Below are 27,035 nucleotides of genomic sequence, written 5' to 3'. Positions count from 1 at the left end.
TGTGAAATTAATAATTTATTGGATTTTGATCAGGAGAACATTCTGGTCATTTAATAATATTAACCCTGTTTGTCTGAAATTATGTCGTCGTTCTGTGACTAATACGTATGGCCTCGTTATCTTATTGGAACGTCCATTTTATAGTCTTATTTTTGTTAACAAACGGGAATAAATTATTATGCAGCACGCTAATGTATTCTATACTGACCATCCCTTTTGAAGGGAAACTCAGTTTCAACATGCCATTTATACAAAATGTTCCCTAAGTCACCGTCGAAATTTCCTTGATGCACAGCTTGATGCATTTCCTTGATGCAGGTTCCTTGACGTAACTAACTAATAATCTCGGATATGTAGTTAAGAGGTTTGTGCAACAATGATCGTTGCAAATACAATAGTTCATGTGTTCGCAGAACAGCGAATTATGGTTTGGCTTATTTTTGCTTTAGATTGAGTAGAAAAAGTTTTATCAAAATCGATGACCCAAGATTATCTTCTTGTTAGTGGTTTACATGGAGCGTCTTAGATGATCTGACTGATCTGATGATCTGATGTCATAGATGATCTGAAACATTATTGCTTTATTTATCTATCTATCTATTAATAATTATCTTGGTTTGCACTTTTACATTTAAAATTTTTATTCAAAGGCGCACTTACGTCTTTAGTATTCTTTAATTCATTTATTAGCAATTCTACTTCAATATTTTCAAATTGCAAACAATGGCTCGAGGAACATTTATTCTACTTGTCAATGTTATGTTATTATATATTTTATTTTTCTTTGATCTTGATTCGAATGGTAGCAGGTCGCATTGTATACATATAATAGGTCGACATTTATTGCTGGCAACAGAAACGCAAAGTAATTGAACCAAGTATTTGCATTAATAACAACAAAAGATTTTTCAAGAAAAATGACGATGTTTTTTCGAATATACAGAAATGATTTGAAATGATAGTACGTTCGTACCGAACGCTCCGGCTGCTACGCCTGTCGGATGTTGAAAATTATTCTTATCTTGAACTATCAAGACGGTTCTTTTTTTTTACTTATCGGTTTAAGATATTCGAGGGTATGTTATACTGTTATGAATTCTTATCAAACTAATCCTCTTCAAATCCCAACACTAGAGATCCTTGGAGACTTTGATTTTCGATAACTGTGCGTTTTCACGCGCATACCGGCTCGAAAGTAAGTTCAAAGCAAAATATTAAACGTCTTTTGATAAGGGATGGATTTAACTGATAAGATATAGCTACCTTGTACAAGCACCGGTTTCAAATGTTTGCTCCGAATTTTCATTTATCCAGTACCACAAATACGCATTGTACTTTTACGATGTGTACGAGAAGTTTCAGTGGCTCAAGGTGTGCGAAATTCGGATGTTCAATTCTTGTTTACAACTTTAATTTGTTCATGTTAGTTGTTTACACTTTAATGTTTCTTAGAGTGAACGTGCATTTATTATAATACACAATAATGATGCATATGTTATAATATAACTTGCTTAGATTTGTACAATAGGTCAGAGAACCCTGCAATTAATGAAAGATTTCTACAGGGTATCTCAAAAATGTTTAACAATGCCGAAGCAGGAGGTAGCTGAGGTCATTTCAAGCAACCTCTTCCTTTGCAAAAATTTTCTACGCGGCATTGTTAACGAGTTATTGACGATAAACCATGACCAATGAGAGGCGAGAGAAATTGGCGCGCAGTTGTTGAGCCAATCAGCGGAACTAGATTTAGGTAGCCCCTTGGCTCGAACGCCTAGCCCTAGCCGAGCTCGCCTCTCATTGGTCACTGTATTTCGTTAATAACTGGTAAACAAAGCCGGGGATTGTATTTTCGCTAAGGAAAAAGTTGTTTCAAATGACTTCAGGAATCTCTCACTTCCCTATGCGAATGATTTTTGAAACATCCTGTATTTAGGACGAGATAATAAAAAAAAAAACTAAACGTCCTATCTAATTCTAGCTTAGAACATTTAAAAAATCAGTTCTTTTATTATAAAAACGCATTGTGTCAATGAATTTCTTTTACGCCTATTTGCTTTATTTTCAACCTTTTTCAAAAGCGCTTTCTGTCCCATTTACCAACTGGTTTTATTTGATTGGTCAGACATATTCGTGAATGAACAATATGATAAAATATAGTTATATTGTTATTAATCGTATAAATATCATTTCCGATACATTTTACTGCACGATTAAATCGTAAATGTTCATTATGCATAACTCGACACTTCGTACGTTTGAACTGATTAATTTCTCGATAACGAGTTTAATTGTACAAGAAAAACATGTCGGAGATGTTCGCTCTTGTTAATTTGACACTCCATATATAGTTTTCGAAAAGTGTATCACTTTATTACGAGTTTAATCGTACAAGCAAAACGTGTCGGAGATGCTTCGTTCTTGTTACCTTGACAACCCACAATTTCCAATAAATTTATCAGTTTATTGCTCGTGCGAAATCATATGAGTAGACTGTCGCAGAACGGGAGAAAACCGAAGCTATCGAATGACATACGAGGCATAACTGTTAGGCAATTATTTTGCGGGAAAGTTAAATCGGAATTAAAGCCGCACAAATTTATGGACCGTCCTGTACAAGGTGCGCTAAATATCGAGAACACAGCGAAATAAAATGGTATGCGTAATTGTAGATTGAAACGATTTTTGCATTGTTACTTGTATCTGAAGTAGAAATATATTACTTGTAGCTCAGAAGTAGAAATATATATTATGTTGACATTATAGGAATATTTTATATTATATATTATATGTTAAATATTAATTATATATAATATATTATATAACACTTATATATATTATGTATAACACGATGTTACAATTAAAACTAAACTAGAGAAAACTTAACAAAACATATTCGTATATTTCTATTTGCTATTATTTCTAATATAGAAATTTTCTATCTCATAGAAATATATATTATTCTATATTACACTATAGTCAATTTCGACATTAAGGTTGTCTCAGGCAAAAGCAGCCACCTACAGTACTGTGAACTGAATAATTGTACATTCAAAATAATTTTTCCATTTTTACTGACATTTAAACAAAAACCAAGAAAAGAAACTTTATTTGCATATTATCAATAGCAAAGAATATAAATATACAAATCTGACATTTTTTCATCTAAATATCACTGAAAATATAAAAGTTACTTTGCGTCTATAATTATTCACACCACCGTACTTTCGCAGATTCGAACAAGTAGATTTCTTGAAAATAAAAACGTTTGACAAATACGACTTAAATACGGTTTGCTGTTGCTAATAAAAGATGCTAAAAGATTGCCTGTGTTCAGCGTGTTAAACATGTCGCATTAAAAACGTGAGCGTACGCGAACAACGTATTCCCCCGAAGCGGTAAAACATTTGATCGCATTTTCTACATAACATTGGATCCATTTGTGGTCTGGAAAAGGAAAGTGTATCTTTATGCGATAGTATTTACGATCGCTTAAGCGATGATGGAAGCAATGTGCAGCAACAGCAGCAGCAGCAGCAACGTGGTCGCGTCGGTAGCGGAGGTCCGTGGTGAAAGTGTTTAAAGAAGCGCGAATATTCCGTCAATCGACACGCCGTCATGAGAATCGCCTTCCTTATCCGCGCGAGCCCGTCGCACGAAAATTATGTTGCATTTTGAGCGTGAGACACTGAGCCCTTAAAATGTAATAAAATATCAGACAGGTGTTGTGTGACTGCGATTTCAACGCCGCTTTCTCGCAAATTTTCGAACAATCCGCGTCCCAGCCGGAAACTTTCATATCTTTATTTCGCCACCGCTTCAAAATTAATACTTCGTTTCCGTTAATGTTTCGCGTCTCGAGATTAAACGTTTCATGCATTCGTAATTAGTTGGTGCCGTTTGTGGAAGATACAGGGAAGGGCGTGTTTGTATAAATTACGGACAGTTAAGATAAGTATTCATAGATTTGTTATGAATAGACTGCGGGTTTTTATGCAAAGATAATATTGTCTTCATTAATTACTGAATGTAGAACGTAATTGCTTTTTTTAAATAATTTCGGCAAGTTTTAATTCGTTTTAATATTTTAATCTGTTCACTGTTTTATATTTCACAGTATTCATTTTTGTCAGAAATGTATTTGAAATTTAATGTTGTTAGTATAGTACAATACATAGTACATATAGTATAATACATGTATAGTATAATATATAGATTATCGTAAATTGTTGATTTTTCAGGATTTCTGGTTATCTATATTATTAAAAGACAAGTAATGTAGATTTTCATTAACAAAAATTAATTGGACTATTACTCTACGTGCTTCCAAATTTTCAAAGCAACATTTATGAAAACGAGAATGTGTTTGAGAAACCGCAGTTTAACAATATAATATAATTACCTTTTTACCATTGTAAAATTGTTCTAATATCCTGTAACACAAAATATTCATTTAAACAGTTTTACATACAAATTACAGAAATCTACAGAATGGATTTTTTAACCTTATCAGGGATACCGCCACGTATGTGCACGTTCAGTTTTCTTAAAATTATGGTTATTCTAAGTGTAAAGAAAATGAGAATCAGTTCAAAAACTATTCGCTAGAGAATCCTTCAGCAATACCAAAAAAACCTCATCGAACGAAATGAGATAAATGAGACAATTAAATAAATTGTTCCCTACTATAAAAATTCATCCCTGAAGAGGTTAAGTTTGTATCATGAGCTCAGATGAACAATTTGATGAACGAGAGCTTTTTATTTTCTTTTGTCATTCTAAGCAACGGCAAAACTTAAGAAAAGAATATGATATAGTAGATAGATTGATCCTTCCTTCGCCTAAAAAAATCGTTCAATCCAATTCCACAAAAGTATCGTAGATAGGTTAGTGTTACAGTAGTCGCAGAGGATCGGAACCTTGTCTGCCCGTTCCCCAATGGTTTCTGATTTCCCCGGTTTCGTTCGGTGATCGAAGATGCATTTTGAAAGTGTTCGAACGCCGTCGGTACTTTCGAGAGAGCCGGGGCACGCTCTCGGGGCACACGTGTCCGGCCGGGGCGCTTTTAAAGTGCTTCGGCAAAGAATCGATCCACGTCGAGCAACTAATTTCTCGCCCGGACTCCGTAATCATCTCAATTAGTCGAAGAAAAGGTCTCACGGGCGTTGCGACAGAGTGGCTTTCCGATCGATTTGCTCGTTCCCGGGGCCTCGAAACACCACGGGGAAAAGAAACGAGCGGCCCAGTTACGGTGCGCCGTGTAATGAATTAATTTCATCGTTGGAAACGCTGTCGATTAAGCTGATCGCCGCCGATTGGGGGGGGGGGGGGGGGGAGGAGAGGAGGAGAGGGTAAAAAGAGGAGACCCGGGTGTATAATTGATACATTTCATGTGGCTATCCTGTTTACTTCCTTTAAGCATACACATTCGACGTTTGCAACAAGGTGGAAGTGTGGCGCGCTTGATACGGCTTAATGAGATGCGATAATGGGGCCCCGGGATGAAATTTTTCTCGAACCGATCGCAGCCGGCTGTTGCGCGACTGTAATTAGTGGAAAGTGTATTTTATATTGTACCATGCGACGAAAAACTAACACGTTGCGCAAAACCTTACGCGCCAAGTATTAAGAGTAATTTCAATTTGCGACGCATGAATGTTTATTGCTTGATCCCGAGTGTACACGGTCGACGCGGTTGGACGTCGTACGTGTACAATATTATGCGGGGAATGTTTCGGACGAATTCCTCGAATGAAATTTTATTCGAGGAACGGTGCGAACAAATTGTTACAATATAATTTTATTCGAGAAATATTTCGAATACTGTTTGATCCGATTTTTATACGGAATATTTACTGAAATAATGTAAAAAAATAAAGACCTTTCCTTCACAATTTTGGTTCATTTAATAAATATCCGAAATATTTCTCAAAGAAATTGATTTCTCAATTCTTAATAAACTCAAATTTTATTAAATTGATTTTTGTTATAACTATATTTGTAGTTATAGCTGTGGTAACTTACAGATTATTTTTACTTAATGGTCAATTCACTTGTTGATTTGGTCTTAAACTTGACGTAGTGAGAAAATTTCCCATTTAGTATTACCATTCTTTTTATTACTAACGAATAAGGAAGGTGGAGGTAACAATTTTATTGTTACATAAATTTGATGAAAACATGTACGTTTTTCTAATATTTATTTTCTTGTTTTGTGCACCTTCAAATTATTCGCGAATCTCTATTCTACCTTGAACGTCTGGTGCTCGTGTTCCTAATACAATGTTGCGTGGAGGGTTGCCTACCCTACAGGCTCCGATCGCCTCTCTGCCACCTGCTGAATGAAATTGTAGAATAACTTCGAGTAAAGTTATTGTAACGTTGATTATTGCAGAGCTTGTAATATATTTTACTGATGAACTAAGATAAAATTTTCTTTAATAGTGCGACTAAGAAAAGAAAATTTAATCTTCGTATAACGTGTAGTTGTTATTTATCAAATAATAAAATGCTATTTTAAGTTACTTTTTAATAGTAGAGTATTATTTTTAACTGTTTGAAAGTATAATCATGCTAATAATTCGATACCACACAATTTCCTGCATTTTATAATCTTTCTGCTGAAATAAGATTGTCTCTGAATTGAAAATGATAATAAAATCATATTTTTGTACTGATTAAATGTGTATTTGGTATGTTTACTACAGCACGAGCTTGCAGTTTGTTAATGTTTTTAATAATACAATTATTATTATGTCAAATATAGTATTATCAGCAGGGAATTTTTATTTGATAATCTTCGTAATGATTTTTTGTTTAAGAATATGATTGAAATTAAAAATATATTCTGTTCATTGATATTAGCATTTGAATTTGTACATTCAATATCATTTATTGCATCGCAGTGTGTTCAATTTTTATCCAGTTATATTTGGTAACACTAAAAAGGCGGGAAACGTGAACACGTGTATTAACGGGTTAAATTTTTTAATAATTTAGCTAATATTTTTTTTGCAGTCAATATTTATATATTACGTATTGACATGGGTCATTAATAAACAATGAGCCTCTACATTATCAACATTTTTACAAATTGTTTGACGAAACGGATATTAAACTAACACTTACAATGCTTCTAGAATTAATAATAATCATAATGAAATAATTATAGTAGTGGTAATATTATTGTGATAAAATTACTGTAATAAAGTTAATATTATTGTGATAAAATTACTATAATAAAGGTAATATTATTGTGACAAAATCATTATAATAGAGGTAATATTATTGTGATAAAATTACTATAATAAAGGTAATATTATTGTGACAAAATCATTATAATACAGGTAATATTATTGTGGTAAAATTATTATAATAAAGCAAATATTAGTGTGATAAAATTATTTTTCTAAAGCTAATATTAGTGTGATAAAGTTATTATAATAAAGGTAATATTATCATGGCAAAATGATTATAATAATGGTACTATTATTAGGATAAAATAAAATCAATGATCTCACTATTTAAATACAAAGAATAATTAACAATGTTTCAGTACAATAATGAAAAATGCATAACACGATTAACAACATCCCAGATCGACGGGCCTTTGAAACTGAAAATAAAATACATACTGTGTTGCACCTGATGCCAGCGCAAGGTAACAATGACCAATTTGCGGCTTTGTCGGTTTTGTTATTCTAATTTTCGGCAGAAACTTCTGCGCTTTTAATCCTATTGAGGTCACCATTGAATTCGCCATCCGCTCGGCCACTCATGGTCGGCTGACCGTTAAATGGACAGAAAACAGGGATAACCCTATCGGATGCCTATCCCCAAATTATTCACCCCACATATTATTGTCCTATTATCCGAAGCACAAGCATCGCTCGCGCACAAGCAATCTTTCGTTATTTTTCGGCGCGGTAGGGGCGGTTACCCCCAACCGACCATGGAAAATCATGTGAACCCGGGCACCCCTACCCACCTTGACGGACATGTGCTTGTCGCATATGGGTAACACGTGTGCCTATTCACTACCTACAGTTCTACCCTTCGTTCTAACCGGCAGGCCCCGGGTCAATCACATGATGTATACTTTTTGCTAAATTAAATCACTCGTTTCATCGTTGTTGCGCCACGCTTCCCGTTCGCGTCGTTTTAAATAAATTAACCAGGTGATTTTTCAATCGGGCACCCCTATCTAGGCGCAAATAAAATAAAAGAAAGGCTCGATTGCAAGCGATGCGAATTCAATAATGTTTGTAGAAAGTGTTGAAAGAAGGCTAACAAATGAAAGTGAAAAATAAAATTAACAGAAATGATAGAATGTTTTTTTTTTTAAATAACACTTAACTGGTACGATTTTTAAATGTATAATTAATGCTTTGAGTACTCATTAAAAAGAATAATCTTAATCCGATTTTAATTGCTATGGGGTAAGCTTACGTTTCATTAAAAATTTCACTTCTGAACGACATTGATTTCGCGAGCATTTTCACGGTCTCGACGAACGCGTCGTTTTAAATTAATTAGCCCGGCGATTTTCCAACCACCTGTCGAGACACAACGCGAATCAAATTAACGAAAACTTGGTCGCAATCACTGTAACAGCAACGAAATTAATAAAAAAGAAAACTGAAAAAACGTAAATGGAAAGCGAAGCGAACAAAAGTGCTAGAACATTTATTTAAAATAATCACGAACGAGTTCTGGGAACGTACAGTTAACGATACTTTCAAAATCCATTAAAAAGGAAAATCAATTATGTAAAACTCACGTTTAATTTAATTCCAATGAATAATATAAGATGAGCATACCACGGGTATGCTTGCCTACATCGCGGCCGATGTCTCATTAAAAATTTCACTTCTGGTCGACATTGATTTCACAAAAATTTTCACGATTTCGGCGAACGGGGCCAGCGCGCGCAAGCTGTAATAAGTTAATTCGGCGTTACGTAACGAACCAGTTCGCCTTAATGGTGAATCGTTCGAGTTCCTATGCGTTCCGAAGTGTATAAATAACAGATAATTGGATACGTAATGTGCTGGCTAACAAAAAAAGAAAAAAAAAGAAAAAACACCCTGCCCATACTGATTTTTACAATAGCCGTGCGCTGCGAACGTTTCTTTTGGTCGGTGAAATTTGTCGAAAACGCGGTGTCGTTCGATCGGTAAAAGGATCCCCGTGTGTTCGAGGGGGTTGCTCGCCCCGTCCAGGCTGGAAACTCTCCGGCGACCGTTGCTGGAAAACGCCGCGTATCGTGGGAAACATTTCGAGGGCCGAGTTTCCCATCGCTCCGACCCGGGTAACTATTGACCGAACTTTCCCCGCGTCGCAAAAGCGTTCCGGGACAATACTTGTTCCGGTCCAGCGTAACCGAGGTTCTTGAGAGAGATTTCGTGGATCTTTTTTTTCCATGGCGTCGAAGGGCTGAAAGGACCCCTAAGGCTTTCTCGGACCAGTCCCAGGTATGAATAGGCTCTGTTCAAAGGGGCCCCACGCTCTAAAACGTTGTTCCCCTTCTTGAAAGGCTAACGATTCCGGAAGGTCGCAGGTGAATCGCCGCTGGAACAAACGAATTTTCCCGAAACGGCTACCCAAAGACGATTTACGAAGCTATCGAGCAGAGATCGAGCGCGGTCCAATGGAATTTTATCCGCGAACGAGCTGCTCGGTTTTCGTTGTATCTAAAAGGCTTAAGTACTAATCGGGTGAGGTGTTATCGACGAAACAGGTGAATTTGTGTTACGAGTAAAATTTATTTTCTTAACAAATTGGAAGACAGTAGGAAGTTGCGTCAGCACATACCGACGGCATTAAAGCCCATATCACAATGTATACGTTAACACTAAACGTTCCTGCTCTTTACATATAACCTATTCTTAGCATAAAGGGTTGCTTAACCCCTTAGTTGTCGATTTCTCGAAAGAAATTCGTTATCTACTCAAAGAAATCATTCGCAGTGTAACATCTCTGATTTCTAATGAAATAATCGAGCATATTTTTATAAACGAAATAATCGCACGTTTTTACATATAAAGTTAATTCTGGAAGGGGTCGTTCGACCCGCCTGGTACGTTCAGTGTCAACTAACGATTAACCTAGAAGGTACAAATATCACAATTGCGACTTTCGACGGTGTCGCGATGTTTAATTAAACAAAAAATAAAAAAATGAAATAAAAAGATGAGACAAAAATGTTCGGCAAAATATAGACTATTTATAGATCCCAACTGATCCGCAGAATGTAGAAAAAAAAAAAGGAAACTACGTGTTTGAAATGCGAGAAACTTCACAATGATCAGTTGGCGTACGATCGTAAAAACTAAAATCTATATATCACAGTTCCGAAGCAATATCTTATCTAAAAGGCGGCGCCTGTCTGTCAGACCGGGAATTTGCCGCGTATCCTCGGGGCCAAACATTCTCTTCTTGGTCAACTGGTTTCTGGTCGACGATCTCTCGGTGTGTCCCCCCCGGAAGCTCCGAGTTCCATTTCCTCGTCGGATCCTCTCGTAATTGTTTCCGCCGAGTGCGCGATTGCCGCACCGGCGTCGTCCCCAGGAAGCGTTCCGGAGATCGTGTGAGGTAGATGACGACACGTCGTCGTCGGTTTGCCGAACGGGGTGGTGTCTCACGCGACTTGCATCTCGGGCGTCTGGTGCTGGGAGAACGCGCGCTCTTTGTAGCACAGATCACTATCGGCCATGCTCAAGGTTGTCCAGTAGAAGTCGCCGGCGTGGGTGTGCGCGAAGTGTACCGGCACGTAGCACTGACCAGGTACAACCGGCACCACGGTCATCTGTCCGTCGAGGCAGACGGTGATGGCTGCGCCCTCCTCGGCGTCCTGCAGATCCGCGAGGAGCCTTCTCTCGAGGGCCTCGTTCGCGTTGTTTTGGTTGTCGACCTCCTCGGTGAACAGCTCGACCTGCGGCACCGCCTTCTGCTCCTTGCCAGGCTTGGCGGGCTTGCTGGTCTTCTTCTTCAACAGCCGTAGAATCGGCTTCAGGGCTCTCCTGAGCCGCATGCTGCTCGCCTTGCTCTTGCCCGACATCTTCAAGTTGTAAAGATTGTCGTTCAACTCGTTCTCGTACTCGAACACGTGGCTCATCGTGGTGGCGGCCATCTTGACTATCGGGCTCTCGTCCTTCGGTGAGATGCAATCTATCTCTCTCTCTCTCTGAACACGCACTGAACCGGTTTTAAAGGAGCGTTGCACACGACCGTGTTAGTCTCGTATACAACTGACCACGAGGGACGCACGTCGGCTCGTCGTTACTCGATTCACGAAAAACCGTCTGCTCCGTGTAAGCTGGTGCTGCTTCTGCTGCTGTGATCTCGGAGACGAAAATCTCGGAGAGAAGCGAGAAGCGGTCGTGGACTTTTCAGAGGATGCTTTGGTACGAAGCGCTAGTGAGCGAATGGTGCCTTAAACCAGCAACCCCGGACCTTATATAGGCCCGGCCGAGCAGGACGGGGTGACAGAGTGGGGAGGGCAGGTGCACTCTGGCTGTGGGAACTTGGAGAATTCGGAGCTTCCCACGTCAGGATCCACGCCGACCATCTGCCGCTTTTCTCCCTCCTCTTCTGATACCCTCCGACACTAATCCAACCTACCACCCCGACCTGCACGGCCCTTACCACCCACCCCCGCGATCACCCCCGAGCTCGTAGAACCTCGCTCTCGGTGGATCCTTCCTTTCCTTTTCCTTTCCTTTCCTTTCGCTCCTCTCCGGTTTCCACGGAGAGAAGAGAAGCCGGGGGTCTTTCGGCTCTCTTTTACTACGCAGCAACCGTGATCAAAAAGGGTGGATAGTCACCCGCTACAGCGCTGGACCAGATCGAACCTGTTACGACAGGTCTCGACTTGCTCCTGCGGAGGCTACGCGATTCTAGGCGCAGATTCTCACTTTTCCCAACTATTTTTATTGTCGATTTTTATTTATTCGATTCGATCGATCGACCCCACCGAGTTCGAATATTGCTGTCTCGAACCCTTTCTGGAAGAACCGCGTCGCGATAACGATACTGTTTAGCTTGCTCAAATAGACACGAACATGATTATTTGCATTTTTACTATGAAAGTTTCCATGTAGTTGTCTGACAAAACATTCGTAATATTTTAATTAAATTACCTACCTTTATACGGAACAATCTGTACTGAACCCTTTCTAGTCTTATGCACAGATTAGATCTGGGTTTTGCACCACATAGATACTGAAGTAACAAAGATTGAAATAAAATATTATAATAAAAGCATATACAAATTTGTATTGTGTCAACGAAGATGTTAATTTCATTTTCTTATAATTTTCTAGTTGTCGTATTTTTTACTATTTAACTAGTTCTTGTCTTCTTAATTTATTTTCTACTTTTATATTTATATACTTTACTATATGCACTATTGACAGTAAAGAGAGCTATATTTATTAAAACGTCAAATTTGACACAAATGTATATAATATGTAGTTCCTTATCTTTTTTCAGCAAAGTGAATGTACATAGGCGATGGTGAATGAAATTGTTCATAAATACTACAAATTATACAACAGAGCTCTACATGTTGATCTATACATTTAACTACATATTGAACTACACACATTACACATATTTCACGCATTACATTAAACTAAACATTAAGCTACGTATTAAATTTCACACTGAACTATAAATCGAAGTAGTTAAATACCGAAATATGATTCCACTAAATAATGTTAATACATATAAAAAAAGGGAGAAATTATGTACGTCTATTGTACTCGAGATTCTCCCTAAAATAAATCTGCAATTTACAATTTCCCATATTAAAACTATACAGAGAACGTCGATCAGATGATATCGAACGAACGCTGATCGAACAAATTAATTTCTGCAACTATTCCGAGGCTGCGGAATAAGAACCGTCTGCAGTTTGCTCTCGAGCGAAGTTACTGCTCCAGCAGAGGGATTAATTTGGCCAATTAGACGAGACAGTTCGTCGCAGGGAGCGAATCGTTGGGCAAAGCACGGCCGGCGTTCTTAAATCAACAAGTTGGCGTAGGGGGTTGCAAGCGGAGTAATTAACGCGCGACGGCGACAGTCTCCCTCTCCTTTCCTCTCTCTCTCTCTCTCTCTCTCTCTCCCTCCCTTTCTATGTCCTCCGCTGACGCACAGTGGCCGAGAGAAATTTAGGGTCGAGCGTCTAGACGCGTCAAGATAGGCCTGACACCCGTCAAAGTCATTAACTGCGCCTCGGGCTTGGTTTTTTCCCGTGGAACCGCGCCCCCCCCCCCCCCCCTCCCGTCTGCATCCCTGCAGGGACGCGCCAGAACACCCTCCAGCGCATAACTCTCTGTAATAAGCTACGAATAAAAAGTACGCTTCTTCTTTTTGCCGCGTTTCTTTCCGTGCTTTTTGTTCGTTCGTATACCAACGGGGCTCCCCTCGGCGTCCATTGAATTAACGAGTTTTTCGGGTGGAGCCGCCTTTTTTCGGGCGACCTGTTCGACTTTCGAGTCAGGTGAACTTTCCGATCCAACCTGTTGGAGCGTCCGAGGGGTTCTTTTATCTTAAATGTAAAATACCATTGCTCGCTCGCGTTCGGTAGTGACGGCAAAATTTGGTTTCGTTCGATTTTACGGATCGCGTTCGGTTTGTACGTTTGGTGTATTATATTATTATTATATGTATTGACATTTTGTGTCTGTATTATTATTATTATTTCGAATTTGGAAGTATATGTCAATCTCTGTTAGAGGGTAGACACGTGTGTTGGAAATATTAACCTCTTGCAGGAATTTGACGAGTTCGACTCGTGATGGAAATTATTGGTAACAAATAATTAACTGTTCTTTTAAATTGGAATACAATTCTAATCCCTTGCTATTAATATTTAAGCATTCAAGTAAATTCCGGCACGGTATAAACTGTTCTGTTCCTTTCAAGAAATTGTGCCGATTGAAAAATTCCTAATCGCGGTGACTGTGAAGGAAATGGTACGTCAAGGGGTTAACACGAAATCTACCGAGCTCGAACAGTGGCTAAGCGTTGTTTTGCTTTAGAACAATGACAAGACTGGATTTATTTAGACTTTCTGCCATTTGTATTATAATTTATCCTTCAATCGTGATATGCATTTAATAATTTTATAGATCGCGTTGGGTTTGTACATTCGATGTATTATATTCTTCTTATATGTATTATATCATTATATATCTGTATTATTATTATTCCGAGTTTGGAAGTGTATGTTAATCTCTTTTAGAAAGTAGACACGTGTGTTGAAAATATTAAAGATACGTGTGACGTTCTTACTTTTAATGTTTCATGGAGCATTTTTGATAAAAAAATTAAATATACTTATAGTTATAGAAAGATATTAAAAAATTGTTCACTTTCTTATAATATTCATTAGTTATTTAGTCTAAACGTATAAATGAACTTTTATCGAACCCGGCAGAGAGTATTCTTTTTTAATTACATTCAATTTCATTTATGTAATCGTTATTAACTTATTTTTTTAAAGTCGTTTCGGCTGAGGTTTTTGAGCTGTCGGGGTTACAGATGTTGTGTTATAGATCATTGCAAATTGTATATAATTTAATAGTCACCTAAACATTACACGACCAAAAACAATAAAAAGGTAACAATTTGATGTATTTATGACAAAAATAAGAAACTTTAAACCGTAGAAAGTTTAAGTGAAAGTAAGAATATGGACATACTTTTTTGTGCTTGTTAAAATGATTAAAGTGATTATGAAATTTGTTCTCGGCTTCTGCGTTTTGCAGTTGGTGTAAACAATTTTCATCTTTTTATAATGTTCGACACTCAAACCGTGGGAAAGTTTTCATTTTTAAATCGCGGGTTATAAATTATTTTTAAATTTCCAGAAACACCTATTTTGTCTTAAAAATAATAGAAGAAGCTAATCCAAATATTGGTATAATTAAAATGTAATCGTTCAGATGTCCAACAAATCAAATAAATTCTACTTCACAATTATTAAATTTACTAAGATACAAAATTGGAAACAAAATTCTTAAAATTAAAAATTTAGTTTTCTTCAAACGCTAAATTTTACAAAGTATTTCACCGCGGTCAGATAATTATTTTTTCTGCGATTATTATAAAACGAATTCGGTGAAAATAAGTGTCCGCAACAAGTCGTTGAAAATATTGCTAAGAAACTAAGTCCGCGTAACGGTACGAGGGTGGTCGTCGACGGTCGCCGGTGGTCGACAGCGCCGGCGAAATTGTAGGCATTTTGGAAATCCGGCAAGTGCATCGGGGCTGCCGACCCTCCCGAGTGAACCTGTTGAGGTTTGGAGGAGGGTTCGTGAAGGTCGTGCCGGGATCCCGTAGGGGCATCGATGCGCCGTTCCGGCGCGACGGGATCGCTTCGTGGGGTAGCCCTGGCACAGCCCTCTTCGGGGACAGGTACCATCGGGGGTATTTGTTTTCACTTTGCGCTTCGGAACTGCACACAGTCCGAGGCAGGTGAAGTGGACGTGCTCGTCAAACCTGCAGCCAGAACCGTCCTCCCTGCGGCAGGAAATGATTTTACTTTCATGAAGACGCCGCCGTGTGCTGCTTGCGCTTCTCTTCGCTACATTCCACGGGGTTCCCGGGAGTCAGTTCGCTTTTTATTTGCGTGCTAACAGATCTCGGTAGGTTCGTACGGAGTTTCGCTCGAGGCACGATCGAGCGATAGTCATTGCCACGGTGGGGCCAGCACAGGTCAGTTCTTTTATTTTCCATAATTTCCGTGTCTTCCGTTCGCTTCTTCGATCGGATATCAACGGCTTGTGCGACGCGACGCGCGCATTATGCGTCTTGGACGCCATCTTTTTTCACGAACGCTTTGTCTACTGGATGCCTATTGTTAGGAGGTACTCGCCTGTATAATTATGAACATTATTAACATATTTTACATTTTTTATTCTAAAGATTTTTTCTTAGAGTTCTCAGAAATTTTTACATGCATTTTTTTGCTAAAGTATTTATATTATCGTAGAAATTGTTGTAGGACGATGTTCGTGTTTAGGACTCGATTGTATTATTGTTACTTTTTGTTACTATTGTTAATTGTATTCTCTGTAAGCCCGGGGGAATATGTTTTGAAATAAATATAGTTACTACAAAGGGTTCATTTTAGATATTTTAAATAGTCTGATTAACACCAGATTTGTTGAACGAACAATATTGTAACTGAAGTATGTGAAATAACATATCAGACTGTAGACTTTTTACCCAAATTCTCATTTATTTCCATTTGTCGTTTTACAAATAATGGCAGAAGAAAAATCATATAATTGGTATTTAATTTATTCCTATAGTATCATTGTTAATACAATTAATATTTCATTCATTACTACAGTACCTATTATTAAACTTAAATTAAAAACCTTCAGAGTTGTTAATTCGTAGCAATTACAAATAAAAATGCCTTTTATAATAAAAAGTATATTGCATAACCCAAAACTTTTTTTTATATCGCGTATTAAAATACATGCAGTTGTTAATATGTTCACTAGTCGGTGCATGTTTTCTGACAAACGTCTTCTTATTCATCCATCATGTCGTAAATGAAACATGGAACGACAAGTAGCTTAGGCGAAATAAATACAAACATTGTTTAATGTTGCACGAGACATGCAAGAAAAATAAATCTGAGCCTTGCGATTTGTAAAAATTAATTTCAAAAATATAACAGAAATAACTGAGACAAAGAGAACAAAGATAACTCTCAGACAAAGAGAACAAAGATAACTCTCAGATGAAATTAATGAAGAGTTCAATTATCAAAAATAATTTACAAATTAGAAGCAAAAACAAAATAGCGTCTGTAAAACATCTGCAGGTGTATGATAGAACTACTTTGCACATTTTAATGTAAAAAGGGCACGATAAACGTTTCTGTCTCGTATAATATGGTAAATGCTCGTTTCCTGGGTGTGGTTCGATGCGTTCAAATTCCTCTAATCTTTTTACAGTCGCAAATTACGTCGAGCCATTTCTGTCTTAAACGCATAAAATCCGCGATCTAATTATTCCACAGAGTGCCCTAAGTGCGCGAATTCGTTGCTCGCAGCGCGCGCGTAACACAGGGTGGTCCGCAGCCTGCTCTCATTGCAGTTGTCGGCTGCGAAATTGGTTTTCACCATAGAAAATCAAAAAATAGATAAAAAAATCCCTCGATTTCTTGCGCTACTTGTTCGTTGACAGCTAGAAACCGGTTCGCAAAGAAGCATGCGACGTGTCTTCGCGCGTTGTCGTTAGAATAGTTGCCGCAGCGTCGTTGCTACACGTCAAGCTGTCCGTCTGTCCGCCGATTGCATTCTTCCGCGGTTCTTGAAAAATCGGATACCGCCGCGCTGATCAACTTTGTGTGCCGGGACTACGTAACCAGTTTCTAACACGTCGGCGTTATAGCCAATTCCGAAGACGCCCCTTTCGTGCCGACTTTGAAGTACAGTTTTAATTGGTCAAACTCGTATCTGCGAATAAAAACAGAGCACTGGACGTAAGCAATGATCCCTGATCTGGTTTGTTAAAGGTTGACGTTATCTACCAGAAGCATATTAACGCGATTTTCGATGGCAGGGTTAGCATGTAAGCTATATTCGACGAGTTTCTTCTAACAGCAGGTTTACCGAGCCTGTCACAATGACTGGTCGCTTCAACATTTTTCAACAGTTAATGTACGAGCACTGGCACGATCAACGCGTGCTGTTTTATAAGACTGATAAGAGTGACTTCGTTTAGACTTCTCGCTATTTTTTATTATAATTTATGGTAGAATGAAGCAATTTATTATAAGGTTTCTTAAGGAACAGTCTTCGTAATTTTAGCGTTCTGAAAATAAAATATATTAGATCAGTCGTATTGATCGTCATGGTATGTTTAGTGTTTATTTATAATTATTCAGATTGTAAATATGCATTTACGAGTTATTTATTCGATACGTGTTTCTTGTAGGAAATGTTGCAACAACGCTCCGTAAAAATTACAATAAATGTCGTATTTACTTTTTTAAATTAACAAGAAACAGTTGCTTTCAGCGCTCCGCAAATCCAACGGTAAATAATAAATTCGATTAAACGTGTTACGTTCTATTAATCCAGATAATTTATTTAATTTCTTTTTATTTAGCACATAGATTCTTGCATGGGACTCATATTTGAAAAAGAAAATGCAATCTACAAATAATTTTTAACAATGTAATCAATTTAAAAGAATATAATATTTATAAAGAAATATGATTCGTATTTTTGAACAAATTCAGGATACAAGCAAATTTTGAATTATTTAAATAATTTAGTATTTATTTGAATTTGATGTATACCAACATGGTAGCCGTGACTGGGTATAATCTGCAGTGGTTCTCACGAGGTGCAGATAATACGTGGCTAAAGATAAGAAACAAAACTAACAAGAAAGGGAGATTTCGGAAAGGGATACCTAGTCTTATCTACCTGAAGGATAGGCAAGATGACGCATATTTCGGCGTCAGTGAACGTAATCAAACGGTGAAGCAAAGATCTACATTTCACAGCCTAACGTATTGAATTTTGTTGATTAAAGATTTGTGCACATGAAGCTGTCTCATTTACTCGGCCAGGTAAAAGTTCAAATTATAATTCTTTAGTTGAATAAAGTATTCGAACAAAAATTGTGAAATTATTCGAATAGTAATCCGAGCAATTGTTGTTTTTTTTTGTATTTACCTAATTTTATAAGAATATATTTACACGAATACATTTACGAATATATTTATACAATATTTATAATATATTTTGTATTTACCCAATTTTATGAAAATGTATTTACACGAATATATTTATAGTATACTTACACGAGTATATTTAGTTGTGCATCAATGATTGATCTATCTAAAAGTAACAAACTTTACGATGCAGTTTGGAAAAAATTAATCGCAAGAACGACATTATTTTCCGCACAAAATTTTGTGGGAATAAATTCTTATTCGAATGAATTCTTTCTTATACGAATAAAAGCCTATTCGAATAAATTCTTATTCGTATAAAATTTCATACAGATAAGTCCTTATTCAAATAAAATCTTATTCGAATATAATATTATTTGAATAAAATCCTGTTCGAATAAATTCTTATTCAAATAAAATCTTATTCGAATAAAATCTTATTCAAATAAAATCTTATTCGAACGAGTACTTAATCGAATAAAATCCAAATGAAATCATACAAGAACGAATTTTGGCCAGGATAAATTTGTGCACGAATTTAATATTTATGCAGTAGCGTCGGATGAAATTTTATGCGTTAATCTTTGCCACTTATCCGACGCCCGAATATAAAATGTTGTCCACGGACGGACGCACCTACGGTCGTTTTAAATAATAAATGTGGAACGAGTCGGTCATGCATCGTCGCTTCATGCAGCGGGACAGTACTTAGCTTTGGGCGAAATGAGTGATAAATTGCTTTGTGTCTTGTTATTGGAGTCGTTCCTTTGCTCGTTTCTGAACTTAGTTCGAAGACAGTACAATTTTGCATTCGTATGCGGGAGATGCGGCGGATGTAATTTAACTGTCTCGAGAATTAATGTTAATATCGATTAACATGTAATTTCGAATTCGTTAAAACATTCCGCACAGTATTGAAACTCTTGTTTCAATGCAATTGTTACAATTCGTTCTGTGCTTTGTTTTGGATATATTCTGAACGCGCTGCGAGATTATTCAAAATATTCATCCATTTAATTTAGTAAATTTAATTTAGTAAATTTAATTGCTCAGTAAATAATTCCGTGTTCCAGGTATAGTAATGAATAAGTATCCGTGCTTATAAATGACTTGTAATACTAAACGATAAAAGAATGTTAAAAATGTTGTGCTTATTCAATATTGAAAGTGAAGGTGTTTTATGTTAGATTTAATTAATTATATTAAAATGGTTCTTAATTTCAAGACATTCTATTTAAAATAAACGGTTTCGTTTAGTTGATTTTATCTATAATTGGTTATAAATTAAACAGGTAGAACTTTTATTGAAACAAGTACATAGTAAGAATTATATTATTAATAGATTGCAAATTTTATAGATTTATCACAGAAATTAGTGGATCAAATGTAAAATAGCAAATATTATTTAAGCAATTTGAAACTATTCCTTCATTGTTAATTCATTAAAATTATTGAAATAAATGTATATGTCTTTGCAGTTTCTTTATTTTTTATTAGCAGAGACAATTTTTATTTCAGTTACAGATACACAGTCTAATTGTTAGACATTGATTAGTATAGTGATCCACAACAAATTACTCACTTTATGGAAGTAATTATTATACAGTCATATATTGAAGAAATATCAGCTTAGGTAGACTAATAACATAATCAGTAATATTATGAATTGGTGCATAATAAAATTGGTTCTGTCGTGTGAGCATAATTATTTTCTAGGTAATTAAAATATCCTTTCCTTTTAAATAATAGATATTGTCAGTTATTGCATCGGCAATTGCTTATAGAGGTTCTTCACAATTGTTGCAATTTAAACTTTTATACAATAATTTCAAACCAATGAGATTAACACAGATTATGACAAAAACAAGAAGTACTTGTTAATACCAATTATGACAAAAACGAGAAGTAAAATTAAAAGCAATGAAAGTAATAAAATAATTTAGGTATACCTAAGCATTATGTAGAACACATTGAAATTATTAAAGAAATTAATAGAGAACATTTTTAGTTTGCACAAAGACCTGTATTCCAGTGAGTTAATAAAATTGCTTCGAAGCTCCAGCTTTGTTGAGATTCCGATCGGTGAACATGTTAAATTAAAATATTAATAAAAACTAACAATTAGATGCCATGCTTCTAAAACAATGCATGCTCGCCCTGCCGCGGCGATTACTGATTATACAACGACGCGTTAGCTTTCTCGGTCGAAAATCGAAGTTTCCGCTCGAAAGTAAAAACAGAAGAGGCCGACAACCATAATCGCGCGTGTGCGCGGACTCGTTCGCCGGCAGGACAAGAAGTTTTATTGCTTGCTTCCTCGATTTCGCGATCTGCCGGCCGTTCGTTATCACGGTAGCCGGTGTTACATCATCGAGGGCCGACTGGTCGAATCAGAGTGTCAGCGCGCCGTTTTAGTCTCGAATTGCCATAATCTGAAAACGTTTTCTCTATTAAAAATGGGGAATTTCTGTTTCGATGTCTTCATGGTCGCTGATTACAAATCTAAACTGAAAGTTTTAGTCTCTGTTTTATAATAAAATTATGGCAATTAAAATCACGGAGTGTACTATTTAACAATAATCATAAAATTATTACATCGATGTTCGATCATTTTTATTCTATAATTCTGGAAATTATAAAGACCCTTTCAAAGTTGTTTTGAAAGTTTTAATGGTATTGAAGTTTATTTAAAAGTTGAATATAAGTATATATAAGGTATTTTATATATACTTATATAAGTATATATAAGGTATTATTTATTTCGAAGATGGAAGAGTTAATTTTATATAATTTTTTAAGTTTTATTTTAATTATTAATATAAAATTGGATGTGAAAAATAAATCGGTTTTGTTGATATCTAGTTTTTTTAAAAATGAATTTAATTCATATATTAAATTATTTATTTAATTATTTAATAATATATATATAAATTAAAAATTTTCCCTTTTCCTTTTCCGGGAACTGTTGATAAACTTTATTCATCGCGACATTTTCTATAAAAATTGTGAAATGTGTAAATAAATGAAATCTTGTAATTTTTACAAAGACTGTTATGTTGATAATTATAGATTGGATATTGGTATAACTATTTATTACAATAAATCTTGTAGTATACTATGTGATCAAAAGAATACAAAAAGAAGACATTTGCTGAGCTAACAACTATAGTTTTAGCATTGAACCTACCGCGTTTTTTGAAATGATCCGTCTTATATTTTGTCCCTTAAAATCGTGCTAATTAAAAAAACATTTCCACAGGACCTAATTGAACGAATAACTTATATTAACCGTATATTATGATAGATGTGACAAGAAGCGTGGAAGAAACTTTTTGCTTCACCTTTCTCCTGACCGACTAAGATATGTCTTCGATAATATATTCCAATTCAATAAACCTGAAGACATAAGATTCTCGTAAAAGTCGTATAAAATAATGAATTATGGCCAATTCGTTGGAGATACATACCACTGTGCGTTGTGTTGGGGAAGAATATCAACTGCGATGCATTTTACCAATTTCACCGAAGTCTGCACATACTTTCGTTCAATACTAATCGCATCATTCGCCGTGCAATTGTCTCTCTGTGCCCCATATATGGGATAAAGAGGCTATGAAGCGAAAAGAGATAATAAAATTAGAAATTAAATAAATCAATTGATTATATTGAACTGTTTGACACATTCTTCACTTACATTTAATTTTAAGATTAATAATTTTTAAGTCACTTTAAATTATTCTCAATACAAATATTAATTTAAAATAACCGTGAACGCTTAAGTAAATAAAAGAATAGAAAAGAAAAGAAAATAAAAGGTTATATATCCAAATTCCACTTTCTAGAAAATTACCAATATACCGACGCTTTACCACTTTATTTATTAAATAAAAGCATTATTATAATTTAACAAATATCATTACCATCGTACCGATCAATTTAGTACACAACTTTCCGTTACATAAATTTCGACTTTACAAAAATCAATATCCGACAAAGTTCACTTTGCCCGGAAGGCCGTAGCCTCGATCTTCCATACAGCGAAACACGCGGTAAATCAAAAATAAGTTTCTTTCGTCTGAAATTACAACGAAATTCCTTTCTCTCTCTCTTCCTGTTCGCCTTAATCTTCAGCTGCGGCGCACGTCCAACGGGAAATTCGTGTCCGTGGTTTCGGCCGCGTTGCGGCGATCCCGCGGTTGCGACCGCCGCCGCGCGGCTCGGCCGATATCACGCCTTTTCACGAGTTTTCATTAGCATATAAATAATGCCCCGGCCGAAGGGGAGGCGAGCGAGCGAGCGAGCGCGCGCTCTTTTCGCGAGCGAGCGTTCCCCGTGTGGCCAGTGCACCGTGTTAAGGGAGAAAAGGAAGAGAAGAAAGAGGAGCCGGGATGCCGGGGCCTGAAACAGTAGTAGTGACCCCCGGGGCTATGTAGCACCAAACAAGAAATCCCTTCTGACGTCACCGGCAGGTGCATCCAGCAGTGCATCCTTGTTACCTGTCCGCGGGCCTCTCTCGCGCCCTCTCTACGCGCCTCCTCCTCTTCCCTCTCGTTCCGCCGCGACGCCGCGCCCGCTCGTTTTCTTTCTCCAGCACCGACCGTGTAATCGTACTGATTTCATGATCGAGATACCAGGTTTCCCTCCGCCCGGCACGGATTTGGTTACCTGCTTACATGACGCTGCCTGTTTACGTGTTTGTTTTACGGTGCACACGGGTCGGGCACAGGTTCCCTCTTGCTCGGGGACCGCGGATTAAAATTATAGCTATACGTCTCGCTGACTACACCCGTTCCAAATCTTCTTTAGATTAAAATCGTCGCTACGGTGCCCGCGCCACGGACGGTGCTCGCCAGGATCGTTCCGTTTAAAAGCGGTCCACCTAGTTTCGCTGTTCGTCAAAATCGTTCGCTTCTCTCGCTGCAACGAGAAATTGAGAAATTCTTGTTCTATAAGGTGTTTCGCGGCGTGTTATATGGGTTATAATGATTATAAGATGTCATATAGTAGCGATAAACAGGATTAGAATAGGTCATTCCAAATTAACTCACTCCTTTTTAATTTTCAAAACTAGTCCTCCACTATGCGATATTTGCAACTCCCAAATAACGATGAAACACATTCTTCTAAATTGTTCCAAGTACACAGAACTCCGCGCTAAATAGAAAATGAAACTAAACCTCCGCGATAACCTTAATAACAGCGAACAAATAGGACAAGTTATCTCATTCCTGAAAAATTCAAGCCTATACAGTAAACTCTAATATCCTCAACTAAAAGTCGTCGCTAATAAATTACTATTAAAAAAAAAGAAAAATAGTAGAGAGCAAAATTGAGTCAACACTTTTAACACGTTCAGCGCTGCAATCAAATATCAGTCAAATATGGGTGACATTAATTTCTCATCAATTTTGAAAATTCATATTTGTTGCAATATATTTGAACAAACTGAATTTGACTAGAATGTATCGGATGCGAAACAGTTTTAATGCCATTAATAAATATTAATATTCTAGTTTCGTTTTAATCCTTTGCACTCGAAGCAATTTCAACTTAAAATTACTATTCTGACCAGCTGTAGTATAGTACTTAGTATAATTTGCGCATATGAGATTAAGTCGTGCGACTCGTAAAACTGTTACGCTTTTAACAGAAGGGTCTTTAATAGTGTCAACATTATTTCGTTAATTATATAACAATTTTCATTGGCGCTTCAGAGGCCCCACTCGAGTGCAGAGGGTTAATTCATTAAACTGCTTTAAATGTGTGGGGATTTTAGTGGTCGATTGTGGACGCCGAATATGTTAACATAATACAGTTGGCCCTCAAGTGTCCCACAGAATTGGTTCCTGAAAGTGTGCGCGAATGTTGAATGTTCGAAAGTAGAGGGATGTAAAAGAATATGCACCGAAAACGATGTTTTAACACATTCAGCGCCGACAATCAGCCATTAAAACCCCCACATAGTTAAAGCAATTTAATTAATTAAAGCGAAACTAGAAGATCAATATTTATCATAGGGGGTGGCATTAGAACTCTTTCGCATCCGAAACATTTTAGTCAAATTCAGTTTGTTCGAATATATTGCAATAAAAATGAATTTTCAAAATTGGTCAGAAATTAGTGTCACCCATATTTTGACTAACGCGGCGTTCAACATGTTAAATTATTTATTTATTTATTTAGCTTTCAGGTGTTTCCTTTATAAACTTGTCAAGAGTTAGTTGAGTACCTCCTTTTTATTTATTTTTGTAATATAGATTTCTATAACGCGTAGTGTCTTGTTTTATTGCCCTAAGTGCTTTAGATATACGTTCTTCATTGAGATCGCGTTTTTCCATAATAGTTAAAAATTTGTCTAGATGCATAAAGGCTTCGTTCAAGAACTCAAGCCTCAAAGGCTTACAAAGTTGAATTTTTAAAAATTTGCGAAATAGCGAATTGTGCGAAAGTAGAAAGCGCGATAGTCGAGGACCGCCTGTATTCGATCGTTTAGTTGGCATTAAGCAGAATTGCAATTGGTTTACTCGAGGAATTATAATTGGAAAGTAATCTTGTTGCATTGTGATTTCGTTATATTCTAATTGGTAATTCAGATCATCGTTCGATTAAAATGCAATGTAATTCGTAATTGCGGTTGGAGTGTTATTATTAAATGTTAAGTAATTTTATTATACTAGTTACGGATTACAATGTAATTGAATTCAAATTATGAATTTCGATGTGTTTGCATTAAGGTTACGAATTACGATACAATTGAACGAAAATTATGAATTTGAAAAGTAATAAATTGTGCAGGAGAAACGAAAACATGTGTATACGATAGAAAAATATAATAACGTGTATCTTACTTTAAAGTTTCAGACTGTAATTTGCACAATTGTATTTCAATTACATTGTATTTTAATTACTGTATTTCCAATACTCTGTACTTAAATTGCCCTATATTTGAATTACACTCGTGATTACGATAATTAGTGCTTGAATGAACTGGAAGATTTGAGTTGAACAATTCAATCACAATGTAATTACTTTGAAGTTGAATTGCTATGTAATTAAATTGCGAAATTGAATTGCTATGTAATTGGAATACAATGTAATTAAATTGCAGAATTTGTGTTTCTTTCAAGATATTTTATTACTATTCTTAGGATATATTATTAAATGAATTCATAATACTAAATGTTGATTTATTTGAAAATATATTTCGTTTAATTTCTTTCTTCATTGAATAGTTTCAATAAACTGAAAATAGTATAGTAGATTGTGAAATCTTTTTATTGTTTTCATTATTCTGTTCATTTATTGTTCATTTGCACATTTTTTTATCCATAAATTTACAAGGTACATAATCAAGTAATATATTTTACAGCAGTAATTATTAATATATTATGAATTGTTAGTAATTATAATAATTATTATTTACCGATACTTATTACAATTATTTATCATGTTTCTCACATCGCAGGTAAAAAGAACGTTTTTGTTAATACAACCGATTTATACGTTTTCGTTATTTATCTGTTTTACGTTACCCATTAAAATACGTAACGATGTTAACGGCGCCATAATTGGGGCTCATAACGTGAAATTTCGATAAATATTAATAAGGTGATGCCACGAAGACGGGTATAAATGTTGTGAACAAAAAACGAAGGGGATGATGAAAGTACGAGTCTGAGAAAATGGACCAAGGTCAACGGAACCCTTTCAACCCGCCAGATCAAATCTCTCGTGCCTATTGTGAGCGTCGAAGACACTATTAGTCTTTTTTTGTAATGAGAAAAAAAGAAGTAAGAGGTACTTATGCAGGTGGTTACTCGAATTTCACCGACCAGTGTGTAAGTTGGCGTCAGGAGCGGACTGTGGGTTCTATACATTCAATAGCGTGTGTGTGAAAATTTATAAATTGCAAGCAATAAATTATATGAACGGAAGAATAGTAATATTTTTAGTTTAATTTCCTCGTAATGAATTTTCCAATATTTCTATCGAATTCGAAATTAAAACTTTGAAATGAATTTTCAGCACAACATTTTGACTAACAATCAAATTAATTATTTCAATTATCTATAATTATTTATAATCAATTGTAATTATCTTTAAAAAATAATCCAACATTTCTCCGAGTTCAGGCAATTTTATTTGAATCTTTTAAGCACGCGTGATTGGTTTAAGTAATTTTTGTTAAAGATCAAATATATTTAAAAGTGGAAAAAGCTGGTCGGTCATAATAAAGGCAATATCTGTAACAGAAATTGTTAAAATTAAGAAAGTTAATAATCAAAATTAATCGAAACAACGTGAATTAAAAATTAGAAAATAGGCC

General features: G+C 36.1%; 2 protein-coding genes across 2 annotated transcripts in view; one reads left to right on the top strand and one right to left on the bottom strand.

The window, feature by feature from the left end:
- The window catches only part of LOC144469140 (uncharacterized), a 144,635-nt gene that overhangs the window by 68,633 nt on the left and 48,967 nt on the right, over positions 1-27,035 (top strand). The window lies entirely within an intron of this gene.
- Positions 10,637-11,128, bottom strand: LOC144469085 (uncharacterized). The gene has a single exon (XM_078178991.1). The coding sequence runs from the start codon at positions 11,126-11,128 to the stop codon at positions 10,637-10,639; it is 492 nt and encodes a 163-aa protein (XP_078035117.1).

The sequence above is a fragment of the Augochlora pura genome, chromosome 4, assembly GCF_028453695.1.
Source record: "Augochlora pura isolate Apur16 chromosome 4, APUR_v2.2.1, whole genome shotgun sequence".
In the NCBI taxonomy this organism is placed as follows: Eukaryota; Metazoa; Arthropoda; class Insecta; order Hymenoptera; family Halictidae; genus Augochlora; species Augochlora pura.
This window is presented reverse-complemented; position numbering and strand designations above follow the sequence as displayed.